The sequence below is a fragment of the Chenopodium album genome, chromosome 1, assembly GCF_948465745.1.
Source record: "Chenopodium album chromosome 1, dcCheAlbu1.1, whole genome shotgun sequence".
Classification (NCBI taxonomy): Eukaryota; Viridiplantae; Streptophyta; class Magnoliopsida; order Caryophyllales; family Amaranthaceae; genus Chenopodium; species Chenopodium album.
The window spans coordinates 24749904-24766468 of NC_137834.1; the positions used below are offsets into that span (position 1 = coordinate 24749904).

Consider the following 16565-nt stretch of genomic DNA (forward strand, 5'->3'; position numbering starts at 1 on the left):
AAACTCATTTATATAAATTCACTATTAGTACAACCCAATATCCCTTTTTTAAAAAAATAAATAAAAGAACACCTAATTTCAAAGTCTATTGTTAGTCAAAGAAGCATACACAAGGCTACACTCTAATAACCCCTAAAACATGGAAGACCAAATCCTTACAAGTAACAATTATGATTGACTGAATAAACATCTCCACCTCACACCACTTATTTTCAATCTAATAATCACTAACATTTAATTAGCAACAAATTACTAATTAATTTGTAACCGCAAACCTTTTTAAAAAGCAAGGCAAATTTTTCATAAATTCAGCCAGCAACACAACAAAATGCTTTAATATTAATTTTCAACATTAATGATCAACAATAAACTAGGTACGAAATAGTTAATTTTTAACATTAATGATCAACAATAAACCAGATACGAAATAGTTAATTTTCAACATTAATGATCAACAATAAACCAGGTACAAAATAGTTAATGACTAAACCAAAATCACATGCGGAAAACTAATACATGGTTGATCATCAATGTTTTTGGTTAATTTTAAAAAGAAAGTGTTCCTTAATGTTGATCATTAATGTTGAAAATTAACCCAAAAATCAAATCCTAAGCCATCAGTCTTTCCTTTTTTTCTTATAAATATTTTTTCATTTTCAAAGAAAAAACACGGTTGAGGAAAAAAAAATAACAAATTGTTTTTGAAATATCATTTTTCCTTTTACTAGGGATTCTTACGCGCGCGATGCGCGCAGATGGCTAGCACTTTAAGGAGATTTATTATTAGTGGTCTTTATGCCTTATGCATATTTTCATGGTATATATTTTATTATATCTATTTCCATATTAAGTACGAATTGATGAGACTAATTAAATAAATTAAACAAGTCATCATATAATCACATATTTTGTAAAAAAATGGAGAGTGTAAAAAATGGAGAGTCTAAACTCTTAAAAATGCTTTAAATATTGAAAAAAACACAAATAATTAATCAATTTTGGTGATTCAAGAGACAATTTTAAGGCTTTTGAATTCAATAAGGGTAAATATGTAAAAGAACATCTTTAGGGATATAAATGTCCATGCATTATTCATAAGAGTATTTTCTCACTTTTTATAAGGTAGGGAAAAAAAAAACAAAGATTTTTAAAAAATACACAAAGAATAAAGGGAACCCCAAAAAGGGAAAAGGAACACTTTTGTTACGTGGGACCCACAACAGCTAGATACATCAGAAATCAGTGAAGACATTAGATACATACACTAGGAAAAAGGAAAAAAAAAAGAAAAAAAAAAGCAACAAGGGTAAAAACGGAAATGCACTGTAGATTTCAAATAGTGCTCACAACTTCTTGTTTTTAAAAGGGTAGAGATATAAATAATGTGATTAATTTATGTTTATGTTAATGTTAATATATTTTGTTTAGAACAACTTTATTTTAATTAAGGTTATATAAATTATTTATCTAATTATGTTTAAGTATATATAAACAAATAAAAACAATTTTACTAATTTAGAAAAAAAACAACAATGCATATAATTAAAAAAAAATTACGAGTGCAATAATCCGAAAACACAAAAAATTGAAGAATAACTTATTTTATTATATGCCGGGAGCCGATACGATAAATCGATAAAACAAATAATTAATGATAATTAAAAATCGTACAATATTTGGTGAATAACTTCATTTATTATACGGAATACGAAGTTCGATGTTACAAAAATTGTACAATCTATATATATATATATATATATATATATATATATATATATATATATATATATATATATATATATATATATATATATATATATATATATATATATATATATATATATATATATATATATATAAGGGGGAGTTTTTCCCCAAGTTTTTAGAGAGCCACGTAGGATTTAATTTTCTTAGCCCGCTATGTAGGTTTATAAATTTAAGTGGTAGTCAATTAAATAAGAGATTATTAATTTCTTTTACAATTAAATAATTCAAATTCCACGTAAGCAAAATTGGCGAATGAGATTTTAAAGTTTAAATTAATTAAGTATAAAATATTATCTTTTGAGGTTAGGAATTTTATCTAATATTTTAAAACTAATATAATAACAATTTTAATCACATAAACATGATTTTTTTTTTTTAAAAAAAAAAAAAACTAACAAACCGTGCATCGCACGGGCTTCATAAGTATATATAGGGGAGTTTTTTCCCGAGTTTTTAGAGAGCCATGTAGGATTTAATTTTTTTAGCGCGCCACGTAAGATAAACAATTTTAGTGGTAGCCAATTAAATACGAGATTATTAATTTCTTTTAGAATTAAATAATTTAAATGACACGTAAGCAAAATTGGCGAATGAGGTTTCCTTGTTTAAATTAATTAAATATAAAATATTATCTTTTGATATTAGGAATTTTATCTAAATATATAAGAAATTTTAGCACATAAATATATTTATAAATTTTTTTAAAATAAAATTTAAACAAACCGTGCATCGCACGGGCTTCATCTAGTAGTGTATAATGGTGAGTAAATATGGGCCTCGTGTCGTGCCGGTCCATGCCCGGCCGTGCCACGTGCCGTGCCGGCGTGCCGCCCATTGTGCCGCGTGTCAAAACTGATTTTTTTGTTCACGGCACGGCCCACGGCCCACAGGTGGGCCGCCGTGCCGGGCCCGTGCCGCCCGCGTGCCGACACGGCCCGTGCCCACCTTTATGTGGGATCTTGTTAGATTCGTCACAATATATATTTTCAAAATATCAACTTTTCATAATTTTTGTTTATCGATAATTAAAGATATTAATGGCTGAATTTGTACATTGGCAAACGTGACTAAAGAAACATGTCAACTAAAAAGAAACGGAGGATGTACTAAAAAACACACCAGCAATGACACGTATCATTTTCTGGTGTACCTCTTAGATTTTTTTTTTATTATTATTTTATAGCAAACAAATCATATACATAAATAAAAAGATAGCAAAATAATACATAAATAAAAGATTTGATATGTTTTTCTATAATATATACATTAACAACTATATAAACTTAGATTAAACAACAAATAGTAAATCAAATTTTTAACATAAACTGTGCCATAATGTTATGTCCTACTTATTACAGTACAACAATTTTTTTTAATTATTTATATGTTAAAAAGCTCCTATAAAGTAATTTGAATTTCAAATTTTAAAAAATATTTAAAATAAAATATTTGATGTATCCTTCTACAAATAAGTATTAACAACTATAAATTTAAGGGGGAAAATAACAGATTCTTAACATAATTGAAAACTAGGTTAGCGTTCGTGCAATGCATGGATATAGTGAAAAAAGAGAGCTATATAAAACAACAATACTCCATTAAAAAAAAACATAAATTAATATTCCATTGGGTAAATGATTGTCAAAAGGTTTATTAAAAAAAAATTGTGAAACTATTCAAAAAAAATATATTGTGAAGAGTTTAATATATAGTATTCTGTATTAAATTATTTTGTAGTCAATATTTAGATTTTTCTATAAAAAAACGTAAAAGAGGAAAAAAAAAGTTTTGGCGGGAAAAAATTAAAGGAGAAGCTGACACGTGTACAATATGGATAAATGAATGATGTCGGCGATTGCTACTTTAGTACTCCGTACTAGTATAGTACTCGCGTGTTGCACGGTGGTGATAAGTAATATTTCCATATATTTTTATATATATTTTGTTATTAATATCATTTTAAAATAACTTGGCTTTTTTTTTTCTTTTTTTTTTTTAAAAAAAAAATGGTATATAAATAATAAAAAAAAAAAACATGTACATAGTCCTTTTTTTTTTTTTTAAAAACGTTTATTATTTAATGTTGCAGCATAATAACTACTATGATGGTATGTAAATTTTACTAAAATGATGGTTAGACAAATTTTATTTAATGTTTCATGTCTATTGAGCTTAAATGTTTAGCTTGTCCAAAAAAAAAAAAAAAGTTTAAATGTTTAGGGTGGAAGCTAAAAAAATGCATATAATTAGCTATCAAAATCTAATATTGTTGTATATTGAAATGATTGTAGTAAGGAGTATAGAATAATATTGATGTCAAAGTCAAGTTTCATATTTTTAGTTTTAAACCTAAGCTAGTTAATCCTAAATTCTAGCAAGTAAAAGGAAAAGGGTTAAAAAATAAAAATAAAAATAAATTGATGACATCATAATTAAATTTGGAGGGAAATTTTTTAATGAAAGCTTGACACGTAAGACCCTTTAAAGAATTGATGACATCAGCACGTTTTGTTTTAGTAATAATTAATGTATTAGTTATAGATTGTACCAATTTGTTGATGAAATTAAATATATAAAAATATACATATTGTAAAATGCGTTTTAAAAATAGCTATCCAACAATAGGCTCTTTTATAATAACTAAATGCATTATAGGCTCTTTTATAATAAATTCATTATTCCGCATAGTATTTTAGAAAAAATCATTGTTAATTTAAAAATTGTTATTAAAAATTACCGTGCATGACACGAGACCTAACCTAGTACTAAATTATTCAAAACTACATTCCTTAATATTTGTATTGACACAAAATAGTATTCTACTCTATGTTCCTCAATATTACTATGGACTATTATAGCTTATTTGCATGTATATGACGACTTAATACTTTATTTATAAATGTAAATAAATTTATTACATTCCTTAATATTTGTAATGGTGGCATAAAATATTTCACAAAACCACATTTATTGTTATTTGTATTCAATATTATTGCGCATAGATGATGACTTAATACTTTATTTGTAATGTAAAAAAAATGTACTACTATTTTAAGGTGAAAATAAAGCTACACTAGCGTATAATCTCTCATAGGCTAACTCAACTTGCGCTAGCTGCTGAACTATTGGGGTTTGAGGGGGAGTGTAAAGGAATCTCTAGTATGAAGTGTCCCGATTGGAGTTTAATCCCGCAACCTCATAGTTGTAAGATAATTATTCACTATAACAATTAAGCGTTGCTTGCAGTAAAGATATTCAATTTCATTACTCCATTATATATATTATTTATATCAGTTGGTATATATTTAAATTTTGGGGTCAAAGGCCAGTGGAGCAAAACGATTCTAGAAAGCTTCTTCATTAAAGCTTATTAAATAATGTTTTTTTATATACTTATTATTAAATGTAATTAAACTTTATTAATAGAATTCCCTATGATTGCAAGTTACAAGTCAGAAAATACCTACAATTAGGCCAAATATAATTATCATTTTGTAATCTTAGTCATCAATTTTTCCAAAGTTGCCTACCTATATTGTATATATAATTCAAGAGGTCAGTTATCACTTACTTTGTGAGCATATAAGTATATACATGGCTTCCTAACTAACAAAGGAGAAAATATGCCGCAAGTTGAATAAATTTACTAAAGAATGACATGCTTTGGGCACAAGTTGAATAATCCACAAACAAAATTAATTAGGCATGACAATCGTACTATAAATGACAAAGTTAAGAGCCATATTCCATTACCTAAGACCCTATAAAATTAACTCACATCGACCGACCTAAAGAAACTCTTACAACGAACAAAAATTATATGGTATTTGAGGATGTGTTGGCCTTGCAAGATCTTTTCCTCTTTCGAGGTCTGCTTCTCTTCGTATCACTATCAGTCTTGTCAGTCTGCATTACACTCATGCATCAGTGAGAGATAATAGCTTCAATAGCAATGCTAGCAGATTAGTTTGGTCCATGGGTAGCACAAAGGCCAATGGAGGAATTTGAACCTATGACCTTATCATTAAGCCAAAACCTCATTGGCAGCTGGCATGCTATACAAGTTATTGTGCAATGGCGTTTAATGCTCTATAGAACATGTATGAGCCTGATTGAATGACTAACACATCCTACTACTTTAATAAGAAGCTAAACCATAATAAACGATGCCAATTGATGCAAAGAACATAGAGCAATATTGTGGAAAAAAAATCCCTGAAATTTCTTCATTATTAAGCATCTAATGCACATTTCATGGCTTGAGGTAGCAAGGAGTCTAATAAATATAGTATAAACAACTGAATGATGAAACAAAGTTGGGGAAGGAGAACCGCAGGTCAACACCAGTAATCCTAGAAGACTGCTTACGAGTTCGGTAATCAGTCTGTCACTATTTTTTACCTTAAAATCCAGCCAATACCTTGATGGTCATACTTTACAGACACATATTTGCCAGACTTGTACCTAGTTTCACTGAAACATGACACCCCATTGGCAAGACAAGTAATGTTAGATCTTGAGAAATAGGACTACAAAACATAAATATAAACAAGATCCTTAAAGCACTTGCTAACTATTTCATTTTTGTTCTAATAACAGAGCAAGAAAAACAGTCAACATCTTTTCCTTAAGACTTAGCTCAGCTTAAACCAATAGCTTTATAAATGTTTGACAAAATGTGAAACATTAATTAAAACTTCAACCCCCAACCTATCCTAAGTCTTCTCTTAGCCCTTCTTCCCTCCACAATCCACACCCCTAAAAACAGAAAAAGAGAAAGTAACATAGCCATCTCCATAATTATACCATTACCAGAATTTCATAGCATTCATTAGTAAATAATTGATACCAATTGCAAAATCTGAACTACATTGCTGCACTAAGATGTTTGAAAATTCATCAACATAATAGATAAAAGATAGCTTGAAAAGCTTACCTTCCCAGCACTAGGACCCCGAACTGCTAATAGTTTTCTTCTTTTTACATGACTGCGGGTTTGGACCTTGCAAGGTTGGGCGGAACAATGAAAGCCTATGAGTTAGATGACCACATAAGACAATATGATAAAAATATAAACGAGAAAACAGGAAGAAATACATCATTATCAAGTGTATTAGCACCATTAAAATAGCCTTAATCACGAGGGGAAAAAATAATAGATATTAGGTATATTTCCTTACTCATAAGTCCAACATCAGTGATGGATACAGGTACATTCAGATTATGTCCTCGATTGAACAAAGCAAGAGCTCTCGTAATTCAAACCCTAGATCTAAAATAATTTCACTAAAGCACCTTCATGGCTTCGTGACCACTAAATACGGGTCGAAGGCTAGGCTGAAGGTATTTGTTAGTAAGTTTCCCCCTCTCCTTCCTTTCTCTACTCTATCAATCTCCATCATGATAATAAAGTCATATTTATCTAAGAAATGTATCCTAGGAATGTCCTGCATCATGCCATAGTGCACCAACAGCCAATATCTAGGAACAAAGTACGAGTCAGAGCAATTAAACTCTCAACCTTCGGAAAGGTTACAAAAAATATACCACTGTCTTTAATGGTTGATGTAACTGTCAAAGTAATATAGCTGCCATTAGGTTCCTAGGTTCCATAGTTCTAGGATATAATCAGGAAGAATAAATCTTTGGTAACCTATACCATAGGACTAATAGAACAATCTTCTATTTGATTTTGGAATTATGTTCCAGTTGTGTAGATATACTACTCAAAGCATCAGAATTACATTAAAAACTGTCTACAAACCTTTTCGTACATCAACAATACTTAAATGCCAATGTTCCTAAAGTAGATCAAAGATAATGAGAAATGGCTCCTTTTCCCCAACACGTTAGACCCACTAAAGAGACCAGGCGGAGGCAGGGAGAATGGCACACACACATGCAGTGAGATTATACAAAAATAAATAAATAAATAAATAAAAAGTACACGTATATGATTTCATCAGGTGTAATGGATTATAACCTTTGCTCTTTTCTTTTTAAATTGAGCCTTGTCTTTTGCATGAATTGCATCTGTCTTACTAGGCACTCGAGTTACTACAGGCTGACCCGACAAATCCTCATCGTCAGTTCCTTCCTCTGCCGGATCCTTTAATTCCTTAGTATTCAATATGCCCTTTACTCTCTTTTGTAAGAACTTATATTCTGAATCAGTCATATGTAGCCTTTCTTCTTCACCAGCCTTCACAAAGTCACGCTGATATGATGAAAGTTGCTCAAGAAATACAGTCATTCGTAAACCGAACATCACTAGGACTCCAGGTATGTAATCCCCCGTATTTTTAAATATTTTATAAATGAAATTTTATTTTATTTATAATTTTTTTTTGGTATTTTTCCAGAATTTAATTTCAAAGGTTTCAATTATTAATTTGGGTCGAAAATTATTTTGGTACAAATTATTATATGTACCTTCATTCTATAATTCAAGTCCAAAACCATCAAAGCCAACCTCACTTTAGTTACTTAATTAGCCTATTAAATTTATGAGGCCCAATCTTACTACTTACCCTACACCACTCTCTCTCCTATAAATACCCCATACATCCCCAAAAATTTCCCCACACAAAAAGGTTAGTAAACCTTCTTCTCTTTATTTTTTTTCCTTTATTTTTCTTTTTCCTTTATATTTCTTTTCTTTTCCCTTTTTCTTTTCTTTTTCTTTCTTTTCTTTTTTCCCTTATTCCTCCTTACGTGAGAATTTCTCACACCTTTCCTCCTTGTGGCCGCCTGCTGCCACCTCCGGCGCACCAACCTGCTGCAGCCGCCGCCCTCTGGCCGTCGACGAGCCACCCTGCCGGCCACCGTGGCCACCCTCACCTTCCTCCTCCTTTTATTTTTGTTCTACTATCTCGTTTATTATTAAATTGTTTTGGGTATTGATTTTGTAGTATAAAGATTATATTTTTAGTATCAAAATCATGTTTTTGATGTTTTAAACTAAAAATTTCAGATTTTCATTATGTTATAAATTTTCAGATTTTATGAATTATAAACCTAGGGTTTTAATTTATTGAAATTGGGATTTTAGGGTTCTTATGATCAATTAATTTGGGGGTTTTTGTTCCTATTGTATTTCTATTGATTAATTAAGCATAAAAACATGTTTTTAATGAAGTTTTAAGAAGTTTTTAATCTAATTATATTGCTGGAAATTTGGTTAAGTATTAATTTATTGTTGTTGGTTGTTTTCTAGGAAGTGTTTATTCCCTAGGAGACTTTTAAGTAACTAAAAGTGGCACAAAGGATTGTTTACACGAGGTACGTACATGTCTACTTCGTTGTAAGTAGTATCATGTTTAGGTACCAAAAGGAATGAACTTAGTTTCATGTTTAGTTTCATGTGCTTATGTTTATGAGACATGTTTTGGTGAATTAATTATGTTTGTATGGAATTTTGGTTGCAAACATGTTGAATTATCTTGGATTAATTGTTTGTATGGATTGTTGATACAAGCATATTTTTATTGGATTGGTTTGTTAACCACATTTGGATTATTAAAGGATTGGAATTGAATGGTTTGAGTGGAATGTATTTATTAAATATTCCACAAGGTTATTATTATTTTATTTGTTACTCAATCATGACTTGTTAGTATGTTGAGTAAAGGTGGATTAAGCCGAAATGGCTAGGTGGGTTGACTATATTCAACCAATTTTGGATAATTTAATGGAATTAAAGGTCAAATTCTGATGTGATCATCATTGTCCTAAATAATATTAAAAGTGAATTGATGTATGGTTGTTATGTATGGTCTTCTTGAATGAGTCGGCTATTAATTAAAATTGTAATAATGTAAAGTGAAACATGGATAAGCAATAAAACTTTGGAAAGCGTGCACTTCTAGAGTATTGACAATTATGGGTTGGGATACACGGTGGTAGCCCGTGGCTTTCCGAGGCTTGTTTGATCAAAATGTCCTCTTCTCTTTTAGTATTTACATTTTTTATTGTATAATGAAAGTTAGATGGGATCCTAGACTAACTTTGTGATAATGGAGTCGCGCCCATTCTTACATTGCGCTAAAATTTTATTTTAAATGGTCATTTGGGACCAAAATGATTTGGTGGATTGGACAACCTCGTCTACTTCTTACTCCAAACTAAATTAATTAAATTAAATATAAAGAGTCAAGTGTTTGGAATTAGTTAGTAAGTATGTTGAGTCACTTGAATTGTTTAAGTGTGGAGTCTTGATTATTAAATTCACGTTGTATGTTTATTTACTTTAATTAGTTGAGCATGCTAGGTTTTGTGCATTGTAGCTTGTATGTACTCAGCTTTGCTGATTGCGTGCTTTTATGTGTGTTTTCTTTTGGTCATGGCCTTCGCCTTTCAATGACCCTGTAATGATCCAATTATTACACTTGTATTATTAGGGAGCAGAATTGCACATGTTAGCTTAATGATGTGACGTTCGGGGATTTGACGTACACATTATCAAGGGATTCGTGTGATTGAGAGTATTCGTTCTTTGTGTTGAACTTATTTATGTTTTACTATTTTAGTTATGTTGTAGGATTTTGAATATTGGTTTGGTTTAATAAGGGCCTTTATGGTTCCAATTTGTAAGCTTTGACTTATTCGTTTTTCTAAACTATGTTATTTTAAAGACTTATGTTTGGTTTTCCGCTGCAATACTTTGATAAAGCCTTAACGTTTTAACACGTGGCCTGACGATAACATGCCAATGGTTCTCCACTATTTTATTTAAATTAAGTGGTTTGGAAAAGGGAGAATTATTGAAGTGTTACAAGGTACCTGTGAAGAATTTAGAACAATGAATTAGTGATATGAATCCAGTCAGGAACATCTTCATAAACTCAAGATTGTGTTTGGATAACAGTCACAGAAGCAAAAAGGAAGAGGGGAAAAGGTAAGCTTACCCTCTGCACCTATTTAGCATTATAGAGCTTTGAATAATTATTGTACTAGTTAAGGATTTAAGGCTATAATGCTACATTCTATCATTGGGCAGTTCATAATAGTAAATTTCTTTTGAATAAATATTGAATTCTTAAGTACCATCATAGAAGATTAAAAATAATAGAGAACAAAGGCAATAACTAAAGTTACCTTTCGGCACTTCTTTCGTAACTCAATGTATTGTGTAGCAACAAAGAAGTGTTCAGGATTATTTTCTCCAATAACTTCTATTATGCAATTTAAGGCACTTTCCTGTTCTCCATGCTCACATCTACCATAAAGTCAAGTGTTAAAATATATCAAGGAAACTCATTGTTTTGATCAAAGCAAATCTGCAAACGAAAATTCTTTATGGTAGTATCATATAAAAAAGCCCATGCAACCATTGAAAACTTTAACAGCCAAACGGCTCCAGGAAAATTTTTAAATTTACCAAGCATAAGCCTCTTCAAGCACATAGTGACATAGACTGATGATATAAAACATATTTAGATGCCATACCCAATCCATCAAAGTGCCTTTTCAAAATATATCAATGTTTCTCTAACTACCTATTCAGACAAAAACTACAATAATGTATCGTGAAACATCTTACAAGAAGTCAGTATACAAAGAATATGGATGCTCTCAGTCTACAATCTATCTCTAATTGCCTAAGTAAGACATAAACTACTACTAAGGGCAATAATAAATCATAAAACAACTTATAAGAAAAATCAGTCTAAAATGGGAGTGTATGGTTCAAATAATTTAGGTAGAAGGTATGGGTTTAATATAGGTAAAACAAAATATCAATTTCCAAACACATACTTCCTCTGTTATTTTTTACTTGACTGGCTTTGACTTTTACACTATTCACCACCCCTCCTTTGACTATCTTTTGTGGATTATGTGTAAGGAAAAACATATTCACGTGGGATCTTGTTAGAACCATCTCAATATATACCATAATAATATATAACTTTTATAATTTTTACGTATGGAGGATTAAAGTTATTAAAGTTAAATTCTTAGGCAAACGTGATAAATGAAACAGGTCAAGGAAACACAAGGAGGGAAGAGGTGGGTATGACTCAATCCATATCTTCAAGTATCAAATAAAAACAATGTTCGTTGCTGAACAAAGCTAAGCACATAGTATTGTATATCAAATCCAACTCATACCACTCTGTAAACTAAAGGCCCCTTGTAGACACCCATTTGTGTCTCCCCAAAACCAAACCCGTTGATGAGTACCTTTCACGTCGAATCGTAATCGAATGAAGTGAAAGTGTGGAAAGTCTAGTGTTGCGGATAGTTTTAATTTCTTTTCTCTTCTCTCTGTTTTTGAAAACCTATTTTAAGAAAACAGCCAATCCAGTTTGTTTGGTCCATGATATGGGTCCAATAGTAGTGTAGTTGGATAGGGCTTGAAAAGAGCTTTCCAACGATATATTATAAGCCCAATTCCGATGAATATTGAGGAAGTTATGACCAAATTACTAAACTAGGCCCGATTTGAGCCTCATATGCGGCCCAATGATCTAGGGGAGGGCCTAATATGGATTTATCATTCCTAATGCAATTAGGAATGGTTTTAGTCTTCTAGATTCTTCTAGAAGGTTCTTTTCATTCCTAATTCAATTAGCATTGATAAATTGACTTTTGTTGACTTTTTAGAGTTTTAAACAGAATAAAAGAATGTTTTTGAGGAAAATACGATTTTATCCTCCTGTACGGTTAATTTCTATCTGATTTTAGAAAACGCGTCAGAAATTTAATCAGCGCCAAACGCCAGTCATTAGCGCCTGGCGCTAATGTCAGCGTCTGACGCTAACCTTGTTTTTTCGCGTCAGAACTCTGTTTTGATTTTCTATCTATTTAGCTGATTTTCTCTATAAATAGCCTTCTAAAAACTTCGTTTTCATCAATCAATCATCAATTTTCATCTTCAATCTCCAATCTACAACCTCCAATCTACAATCATCACTTTCTCTCTAAACTAAAGCTTCTCTCTCTCTCTTCTAAACCTATCCCCTTTTCTTACAAAATTCCGCATTCACAAGACCTAGATACACCTAGCATTATTCGAAGTTGCCTTCGCCCTAGACGTGAAAGGTTTTAATTTCTGAGGGTTTGGTCCCAAATCTCTCTTTCAATTATTTAATTTAATTGTTTTAATTATTATTTTCCTTGAAGTTACTAACGTGTGTATTTTGTTATTAGAAAGAGGTACGAGGCATCCAAGTAAGTGCTTTTAATTGATTTATTGATATTATGATATAGAAATTATGTTTAGGTTGTTATTATGATTTCTAATGTCATGTTAGGGTGTTTTGATCTTCCTAGTATCATGTCTAGGGTAAAGAATAAGTTTCTTAAATCAATTATGATTCCTGCGATGCTTCCTATTCTCTTCCTAATATTCATGTTAGTATTATGTTAGGGTTAAAGATTTGATCTTTATTGTTTAGTGTCATGCTAGGGTTTGTTATTAAACTTGTTAGTATCTTGCCTAGGATCTTGCTATTGTTATGCTTTAACATGATTCATTATTATTATTATAATAATAATAATAATAATAATAATAATAATAATAATTATTATTATTATTATTATTATTATTATTATTATTATTATTATTATTATTATTATTATTATTATTATTATTATTATTATTATTATTATTATTATTATTATTATTATTATTATTATTATTATTATTATTATTATTATTATTATTATTATTATTATTATTATTATTATTATTATTATTATTATTATTATTATTATTATTATTATTATTATTATTATTATTATTATTATTATTATTATTATTATTATTATTATTATTATTATTATTATTATTATTATTATTATTATTATTATTATTATTATTATTATTATTATTATTATTATTATTATTATTATTATTATTATTATTATTATTATTATTATTATTATTATTATTATTATTATTATTATTATTATTATTATTATTATTATTATTATTATTATTATTATTATTATTATTATTATTATTATTATTATTATTATTATTATTATTATTATTATTATTATTATTATTATTATTATTATTATTATTATTATTATTATTATTATTATTATTATTATTATTATTATTATTATTATTATTATTATTATTATTATTATTATTATTATTATTATTATTATTATTATTATTATTATTATTATTATTATTATTATTATTATTATTATTATTATTATTATTATTATTATTATTATTATTATTATTATTATTATTATTATTATTATTATTATTATTATTATTATTATTATTATTATTATTATTATTATTATTATTATTATTATTATTATTATTATTATTATTATTATTATTATTATTATTATTATTATTATTATTATTATTATTATTATTATTATTATTATTATTATTATTATTATTATTATTATTATTATTATTATTATTATTATTATTATTATTATTATTATTATTATTATTATTATTATTATTATTATTATTATTATTATTATTATTATTATTATTATTATTATTATTATTATTATTATTATTATTATTATTATTATTATTATTATTATTATTATTATTATTATTATTATTATTATTATTATTATTATTATTATTATTATTATTATTATTATTATTATTATTATTATTATTATTGCTTGATATTTTTATTGTTATTGCTTGATCACGCCTTTTATGGATGTTTAAAGGGAATTTGTACTTGTAATCACGCTTAATAAGATAATTAATAATCTTGTTAGGGTTAATTTGATTATAATTCAAGTGATCGCCAATAATAGTTTTATTTGTGCATTAATATTCAACCAACATAGATAAACAGGTTTAGGGTTAATTCTATTGATTGCATGTTAGTCAGAAAGCGCACATGAATACGATCAGAATAAAGTAGAGGCCTATTATTAGGGAAGGTTCAATCTCTTTTAGGTTTGATTTGTACCTTCATCCCCGAACTACTAGTCATGGTTCAAGACCTATTGGAGTTAACAATCTCCTAGATTGTTAAGGGGTGTAACCTTCACCCTGTGAACGGTTTACAAGTTCCTAAAACTTGTTGGCGACTCTTTTGCTCTATCTTCTTTCCCTTTGGACGCCACCGTACTTTAGTGTATGATCACAGTGGGGTTCAAGCTAGGGGTAATGCTTGAAATATTCCCTACACCCCTGAATACGGATGCTCTAACTGCCTAGTCAGACACACACTACTACTAAGAGCAACCTTATATCATAAAACATCTTACAAGAAAAATAAGTCTAAAATGAATGTGGGAGGCTTGATCAGCTTATGGGGGTGTTTGGTTTAGAGATTTTTGGAGAAAAAAGAGTTGTAGGGCCATTTCAAAAAGCTATTGGGGTGTTTGGTAAAGAGTTTTTTGAAATAGCATTTTAAATCCAAAAAACTCTTTTTCAAAAAGCTCGTATGAGGATCTATTTGAAAGAGCTTTTAGCTTTTTGGTCGTTAATACATTAAAACAACGAATAACTAGAAGCTATTTACCAAACACTTATACACAAACAATTGATTACAATCAGCTAGTTGAAACACCTAATGCAAACAATTATACCTCTTTGCCTCACCCTTTCTTATTTCGATAATTGTTTAGATAAGTTCAAAACAAGTTCAAATTTCCAATTTCCCATCAAAGTTAGAACAAAACAAGGTGCAAAAAAGAACTAAAAAAGGGTTTCTAAATTAGAGTGAATTCACCTAAGCAACAAAGCCAAGGATGAAGCCTTGATATATTTAATAAACTAGATCAAAAGGCATAGGTCAGTATTTCAAAGGGAAAAAAAATACAATACTGAGCAATTTAAATAGCTGATGCCTGACATCAAAGAAGGAAATCTCAAAATAAGATGACCATGACAATAAAATCACTTGGAATTAGGAAATAGAAGATTTCAACGGAATTTCAGGTGCAGCTCCATTCTCACCTTCCTTCCAAATCCCCCTAACCTCCTTTTTTTTTTGGTTTGCGTATTATTTTTGTACACAAGGGATGTCAAGCACTAGAGAAAGGAAGCACCTCGATATAAACCCAAAAAATTCAAACTGATCATTACCGGAAACTAACAAGAGGCATTCCAGTTGAATTACATATCCTAGCAGTATAACTACACTAAAAATTACACACTTAATATATGATTTCAACATAACATTACAAAGTAAACCAACACATTTCACACAAGGGAATACTAATTCAAAATTGTTATACAAAACCCATCAAAATAGCATGGTTATGCAAACATTAAAACAAATTCCAATCCTAATTAAATTAAAATCTGCTAAAATAAAAGAAGGAAAAATTAAAAGCAAACCTAGCAAGCTTGTAATCTCTTCGAGCAACACGATATGATTCAGCATGTGATTTTCCAAGAGATTTCAACTCTTCAATAACACATCTAATATAAGAAATTAGTATAAGAATAAAAATTAATATAAGAAATTAACCAAAAACACAGAAAAAAATTAAATAGTACTAAATACAATCAAAAGAAGAAATTACTTGGTAGTGAAGAGCTGAACAGAAGCACGAAGAGTGTTAGAGACAATAATTTCAGGAGAAAGATGATTAGAAACAAGGTGATGAACAAAGGTACCGTCGCATAGAACTTTGAATGGTTCTCGAAAACCAAAGCAAGGAGTGTGGAATTTGATGGTTTTTCTGTGACGCTTTTGCTTTTTGAATCTCATTGTTTAGGAGTTACAACTGAAGGAGGAAGAGTTTAGCAGGTGGATGAAGAGAGGGTGGTGGCTCGTCAGGAAGAGGAGGATGAGACGTGTTGAGGTTTTTTTCACAAAGGTTATTTGACAATTGTAAAA

At 29.0% G+C, this 16565-nt stretch overlaps 2 protein-coding genes across 3 annotated transcripts; both read right to left on the bottom strand.

Moving 5' to 3' along the window:
* Nucleotides 1-5439: 5439 nt before the first annotated feature.
* LOC145574711 (uncharacterized) lies at nt 5440-10006 on the bottom strand. 2 transcript variants are annotated; one of them, XR_014098174.1, is made up of 3 exons: nt 7751-10006; nt 6704-6798; nt 5440-5673 (listed from the first exon to the last, which is right to left on the bottom strand). XR_014098174.1 is itself a non-coding variant. In XM_081632591.1 (3 exons), the coding sequence occupies exons 1-3, from the start codon at nt 8033-8035 to the stop codon at nt 5584-5586; spliced, it is 441 nt and encodes a 146-aa protein (XP_081488717.1). In that variant the 5' UTR covers nt 8036-10006; the 3' UTR covers nt 5440-5583. The 2 variants fall into 2 exon arrangements, 1 of the variants encoding a protein (XP_081488717.1); XM_081632591.1 differs by having other exon boundaries at nt 6704-6769.
* An 818-nt stretch (nt 10007-10824) lies between these two features.
* LOC145629982 (uncharacterized) lies at nt 10825-16565 on the bottom strand. The gene is made up of 3 exons (XM_081682226.1): nt 16249-16565; nt 16061-16144; nt 10825-10984 (listed from the first exon to the last, which is right to left on the bottom strand). The coding sequence occupies exons 1-3, from the start codon at nt 16434-16436 to the stop codon at nt 10825-10827; spliced, it is 432 nt and encodes a 143-aa protein (XP_081538352.1). The 5' UTR covers nt 16437-16565.

Excerpts from the sequence above, each read along its gene's own strand:
- LOC145629982 (XM_081682226.1), bottom strand. The coding sequence starts at position 16,436 with ATGAGATTCAAAAAGCAAAAGCGTCACAGAAAAACCATCAAATTCCAC. Across the intron at positions 16,145-16,248 it reads GTTCAGCTCTTCACTACCAA|ATGTGTTATTGAAGAGTTGA; the intron begins GTAATTTCTTCT and ends TTCTTATATTAG. Across the intron at positions 10,985-16,060 it reads AGAGATTACAAGCTTGCTAG|ATGTGAGCATGGAGAACAGG; the intron begins GTTTGCTTTTAA and ends ACTTTATGGTAG.
- LOC145574711 (XM_081632591.1), bottom strand. The coding sequence starts at position 8,035 with ATGTTCGGTTTACGAATGACTGTATTTCTTGAGCAACTTTCATCATAT. Across the intron at positions 6,770-7,750 it reads TTAAAAAGAAAAGAGCAAAG|GTCCAAACCCGCAGTCATGT; the intron begins GTTATAATCCAT and ends CAACCTTGCAAG. Across the intron at positions 5,674-6,703 it reads GGGGTCCTAGTGCTGGGAAG|ACTGACAAGACTGATAGTGA; the intron begins GTAAGCTTTTCA and ends AGTGTAATGCAG.